This window comes from Macadamia integrifolia, unplaced genomic scaffold (assembly GCF_013358625.1).
Source record: "Macadamia integrifolia cultivar HAES 741 unplaced genomic scaffold, SCU_Mint_v3 scaffold3677, whole genome shotgun sequence".
In the NCBI taxonomy this organism is placed as follows: domain Eukaryota; kingdom Viridiplantae; phylum Streptophyta; class Magnoliopsida; order Proteales; family Proteaceae; genus Macadamia; species Macadamia integrifolia.
In genome coordinates, this window is record NW_024869718.1 from 1 (window position 1) to 6,195 (window position 6,195).

General features: G+C 37.5%; 1 protein-coding gene and 1 long non-coding RNA gene across 2 annotated transcripts; both read right to left on the reverse strand.

Moving 5' to 3' along the window:
• Positions 1 to 25: 25 nt before the first annotated feature.
• On the reverse strand, positions 26 to 1,089 carry LOC122068285 (valencene synthase-like; the record flags this gene model as incomplete). The annotated part of the gene is made up of 3 exons (XM_042632156.1): positions 906 to 1,089; positions 502 to 775; positions 26 to 398 (listed from the first exon to the last, which is right to left on the reverse strand). Coding segments are annotated over exons 1-3 (788 nt in total), but the record flags the coding sequence as incomplete, so codon positions are not given.
• Positions 1,090 to 4,728: 3,639 nt separating this feature from the next.
• On the reverse strand, positions 4,729 to 6,022 carry LOC122068287. Its single transcript, XR_006137027.1, has 2 exons — positions 5,397 to 6,022; positions 4,729 to 5,251 (listed from the first exon to the last, which is right to left on the reverse strand). It is a non-coding gene; the product is annotated as an uncharacterized LOC122068287 (long non-coding RNA).
• Between the last annotated feature and the right edge of the window lie 173 nt (positions 6,023 to 6,195).

Sequence of the window (6,195 nt, forward strand, 5' to 3'; positions counted from 1 at the left end):
TTACAATGACAAAGAATAAATCCACCTTGAGAGTTGGCTTAGCTCTTGCCGGTGAAATGACTGCAGTGAATTGAAATCTAACTTAGCAAGCTTCAACAGAGTCTCATTCCTTGTCTTAACTTCTTGATAAATAGAGATGTAATGCCTAGCTTTTAATCTTGGCATGCCCTTGCGGAGGGGTTGTTTCAATGCATGCATCACTTGTGTTGCAAGAGGAGGCTTTAAATCAGTAACTAAAGATTTAAGTTGAGTGGTTGTGAACACCAAGGCTTCATCTAGAATGTCTTTTCCATGTACCCTAAGAAATGTAGCTTCATACAAACATAGCATGCCAGGCACATCTTTAATTAAGTCCTCCTTGAACCTGCCTTTACTATCCTTGAACCTATTGAAAGCATCTGCAATATCACCTCTCAAAGGTGGAGGACACATTATACTGAGATGGATGACCATAGACATATCGACAAGGTATAAAGCAAGGATGAGAAATTAAGGACTTACTGCATGAGACATTATACCCTTGTTGTCTCAGTAATCGAAACCATAAAGCGATGGTGTAAAGATGGCTGTAGCCATCTAAACCATCATCAGGGAGGGTATCCTGCATCTTCTCTAGCAACTCTTCTATCTCTTCTTCAAAGTGGTATGCCACACCAAGCCGTTGTAATGAATCAATCAAGTTCAATTTCTTTGAAGGATCATTGGCATCAGCCATTAGCATCCTCCTTACTTCTTCTTTCAACTCTTCAACTTGCTCAGGACAAGCTTCGTATACCTGCAATTAAGTGTGCTTTTGTTTTTACTAGTACAAGAACCAAAAAATTTGAACTATACCTCCCCTCTCTCTCACAAAAGGGTATTTGTAAACTTGAAGGGGAAATGAGCCCAGGTAGTAGAAAAGTTACCATATCATCAGGAGCATAATTGAGGAATTGATCACCCCAAATGCTAGGATCGAAATTCACCAACGGACGAATGATATCTGTTTTTCCATTTTGAACCAAATGCTGATGGCCGATAGGAGCAACAGAAAGAAGGGAAGACATCTTTCTAAAGGGCTAGCTATGATACCTGTTTTTGCTTGAATAATTAAAGCAATTGTGGGATACAAAGTACTTGTGTGATATAATATTTATAGGATGGGGGAGGGCTCCCTCTATCTGTGCCCATGTGCAGTTTCAGGCAGTGAAAGGGACTATTATTGAAACCTGTTTTAAGGGGGGAGAGGCACTATCTTATTGTTATTTTTACTTGTATTTAATTTCATTTTTTTAATTATTAAACAGACCATTTGTGCTCTCCTGTTCACCCTTTTCCTCTTTTAATTTTGCCATTAATTATCGATGGTATCAATCACTAAACAATAATGGCAAAACCTTGGGCGTCAACCCATTCGTTCGAACATTTTTTATTTTTTTTCTATTTTTTTATAACTGAGATAATTAAGCACAAAACTAAAAAGAATTTTTTATCTTTCTTCTTTGTGTTTTCTATATTATATTATATATATTGAAGCATTCTAAACATGACTGTTAAAACGATTGTTTTTTTTTTCTTTTTTATGCCAGCTAGCCACGTTATCTCTTTTCCACACGTGGGTTAAGGTAGGAGGATAGGTGGGCCCACTAATAATTTCTTATCCTCTGAATTTAGGGTAGAAATCGTCTGAAATTCCCATCTGGTGCAATTTCATGCAATACCACCCCAAGCGATTGACACGTGTAATATTCTGTATCCACGGTTCAGATTAATCTACCATAAACCAGTGAAAAAACCGGCTTCAACCAAATCATTAGAGAACAAACCGGTTCGGTTCACCTTTTTTAAATAAAAGCTGTAATTCGTTCCGTCTCTCTCTCTCTCTCTCTCTCTCTCTCTCTCGATTCTCTCCGTCTCTCGGCCTCTCTCTCTCTCGATCTCGACTCTCCCTCTCGGTTCTCTGCAAGCCCTAACCCTGATTGGTCGAGGATATCAGGAACTCAATCATCGCTACATTTATGATTCATTACCTCTACCCACCAGTCTACCACATCGCATTGCATATTTGCGCGAATCCATACAAATTAGGAAGAAAGGAAATTAAAAGAAATGCATAAATTAAAGGTTTCTCCAGTGGTACAATCACCATATCCACAATTAATAGCAGAAACTGTTGGCCATTAAGAATAAGGAAGACAGAAGAACCTCTAAGACGAATTGAAAACAGACAATCACACTTAACCTAACAATGGAAGAAGAAAGTCAACATCAAATTTCTTTGTATCTTTGAAGGTTCCAACACAAATTGAACCAATTCTCCTCCTTAATCTAAAACTAAAAGAAAAAAAGAAGTTTTTAGATTGTGCACTGCTGTGCAGCGGAGGCATTGGGACTACCCTATCTGAGCCCGTACCTGGACTCAGTGGGAACTAATTTCAGGAAGGGGGCGAACTTCGCAGTAGGAGGAGCGTCAATCCGGCAAGGAGGTTACAGTCCCTTCCATCTCGACATCCAGATCTCTCAGTTCCAACAGTTCAAAGCTCGATCTCTACAACTCCTCTCTTCTGGTAAATTAATCTCTCATTCACCTCTTTCAACTTAAATTTGGTAATCAAATTCCTCTTCTTTCAAACGCAGATTACAAGAATCATCTGCCAAGACCAGAGGATTTCTCCAAGGCACTGTACACCTTCGATATCGGCCAGAACGATTTCTCCTTCGGGTTTCAACACACGTCAGAAGAACAAGTTCGAGCTTCAGTTCCTGATATCCTCGATCAATCAGGGTTAGGGTTTGCAGAGAACCGAGAGGGAGAGTCGAGGTCGAGAGAGAGACGCTGAGAGACAGAGAGAATCGAGAGAGAGAGAGAGAGAGAAAGAGGGAACGAATTACAACTTTTATTTCGAAAAGATGAATCGAATGGGTTTGTTCCGGTTTGAAGCCGGTTTTTTCACTGGTTTATGGTAGATTAATCTGAACTCTGGATATAGAATATTACACGTGTCAGCTGCTAGGGGTGGTATTGCATTGAATTGCACCAGATGGGAATTTCAGACGATTTCTACCCTTAGCTGGGACTCATTTATTGGCTGCGTTAAAGAAAAGCGTCGAATCAAGGTTCGTGGCCATGGAAGGATGTATAAGCATCTTTAATGTGGGATAGCATGGTCTTTTCACATTCGTGTATCTTATCATACTTGTGGATAGCATTCTTTCTTCCTATTGATTTATTATTTTTTATCTTCTACCAAAAAAAGATTTATTATTTTATTATATTATTTTTATTATGAAAAAATATTTCTAAGTTGAACGAGATTACGTGTGATTGTTGTTGAAATTGGAAACATCTCCTTAACTCTAGTAAAAATGGTATGTGTTGGTGTTTTAAGATTAAAAGAATCTTCAAACTAGACGGAAGGAGATTGATATTTATGAAAGTACATGGCGGAAAGTACTATTAAGGCATAATATAGGCGAGGGGAGTATAATTTTTTCTATATTATTTAGAAGAGAAACTTTTAAATAATAAAATAATTTTAATTTTTTATATTTCTTGTTTATTATAGAAAGCTAGAGAATCTAACATTTAAGAACACGGAAAATGAGAAATGGATGCAAACCTTAAATTTTTCATTCAAAGTAAACCTAAAATTGCTAATTGAGTATGGGTTCATTGAGGTGATCAAGTAATAAAATATGTAGTGAGTTTGTAGGACATGAACATTTACTAGACAAAATTATTTTTTTTTTTAATGAATTTCCTAGATATTTGAAGAGAACAAAAAAATGCCCCATATATGGTACCACATGGCTGATTTAGTCCCACCAAAATTCATATGTGGCCTACCTAAAGAAATCCCTCATCTTGCAACAGCCATAATCAAGGTTCTAAAACTCGAAAATGGTTATGAGATCAATCGCAGTCGATACTGTTTCAAATCAGCCTAGATTAGATTGTATTGAATAGATCACCTCTGTATTTTTTTTTTTTATTATTCTATTACAATTTTACCCTTGACCATACAGATGGATAGGGATCGGAAAAGTCAAGATTAGAGATTAATTAAGGCTGATACCATTCCAAAAAAATCAATTTTATTATGATTTGACCCTTGGACTATACAGGTGGATAGGGATCAAAGAGGCCAGGATCAAAGATAGATTAAGGCCGATATCATTCCAATCCTAGCAGTACTAACCGTTCTATTTTGTTATTTAGAACCATGACCATCCTACCAACTCATCTTGTCCACATAGTAGAAAACATATGGGTGTGTGTAAGAAAATGTCACAATTAGAAATTATAAGAGCGTGAAAAGGTCACAATTGAATGTAGGAATCTCTATCTTGTCGGTCTAGTGTTGCCTACACCAGCATGTGAGAGCTTCTTCGATGCATGAATGTGGGGCAGTGAAATCTTTTCGTGCGCATTTGTGTCTGTGTCTGGGCATAGGCAACAACAACACCAGACTGGCGGGCTCTTTCTCCCAATAATAATAATTTTCTTTTTGGTGATATCCAATAATAATATTGAGATGTATGAAATTTAGTTCGTCGGCTTCCAACAACTACGTAAGGTATCTGTACTGATTTTTTTTGCTTCCTATCAATCATGACTTGTGATGTAGCAAACATGGAAGCGTCCATATGTTCGACGACACCAAATCCATTTTACTGGTCAACTTTCAGTTCATAACAAGGAAAGATGCTTTAAAGTTACGATCAAAGGTTTTGTTTTTAAAATTTTTATTTTATGAAAAACAAAGCATACCATTTAAATAGAAATTTACACACACTGCCTACAATCACAAAGGAGATAAAACAGAGTTTATTTGTACAGGCCTTATACACCCATTTATGGGGCAATAGAGAAAACATCGATGTTTTTTCTTCAAGAGGTATCCTAGGTAGCAGCCAGTGAAATGGAATCCCAGGGGCAAAGGTGAAAAATACTATCCTAAGGTAGAATCTTACAACCTACCCCCAAGATTCCATATTGCAGCCAAGTTTCGTTCCCAAAAGAAGTTGATCACCCTAGGCCACCTTTCTGCTGTTCCCTGTTTAAGCCACATTACCACTTGCTCACAATCTATTCATACTGACAATGCTATCCATCCATGTTCCTTCACTTGCTGCAGCCCTTGAAGCATTCCACGAATCTCAGATTCTTGTGGCGACCCTACATAGCCATAATTCGTTGCAACCAAGAAAAATTTGAGAATCATGTAGAAGGATGAAAGACCATCTGGCTATGCGTGAACCTAGCTCGAATCTACCATCACAAAACAGCAAGCACTCAATCCCTTCAGACTATCTTTAGTAATCTTGTAAGGATAAAAGGATATCAGAAAATTGAGGAGCCAAGGCATTGATCATATCAACAGGAAAAAGAGACACAAAAAGTAGAGCTTTCCAACCCCCTAAATTCTTTTCTGATACAAACTTGATTAGAACTGTCCTTCCAACTTGATACAAAAGTAGGGCGTTCCAACCTCCTAAAAACTTTTCAATCCTTTGGACTAAATGGCACCAGTGTCGAACATAGGAATACCTAGATAAGAGGATTTATCTAAAATGGAACTAATTCCAAGTCTACACAGCACAATATTCATAAATTAATTTACTGGCCAGAGATATCTTGAATAAATTTAAAATGGCTTGTAAAGTAGACATACCATTCTCATTAGCACGACAAAAGATAGACATGTCATTTGCAGAGAGGAGATGAGTGATTTCAAGAGTTCCTTTCTACCTTAATTCCTCAAAAAACATCCAAATCCCTAACAAGCCTTCCATAGCAATAATAAAAAGATAAGCACTCAAAGGGCATCCCTGACGAATGCCACGAGAGGGTTCAAAAAGGAAAAAAAAAGCTACAAACTTCTAACGTAACAAAATAAGAAACAATGCTAAGGAAATAGCTAATCTTATCACACCAAGTTTGATTAAATCCTATATATTCAAATATAGCTCTTAAGTAACTCCACTCCCCCCCCCCCCCTCTCTTCTCATAGGCTTTGGACATATCTAACTTGAAAGCTACCCATCCCTTTCCCCCTTTCCCCCTCAAAGTTTTAAAAAAAATGGAAATTTTCATGAGCCACAATAATATTGTTAAAAATTTACCTGCCTTCAAGGATTAAAGTATCGGTATCGATCATCGTATCGGTCGGCCAAAATTAAGATACGTATCGGAGGGTATCGTATCGTATCGGA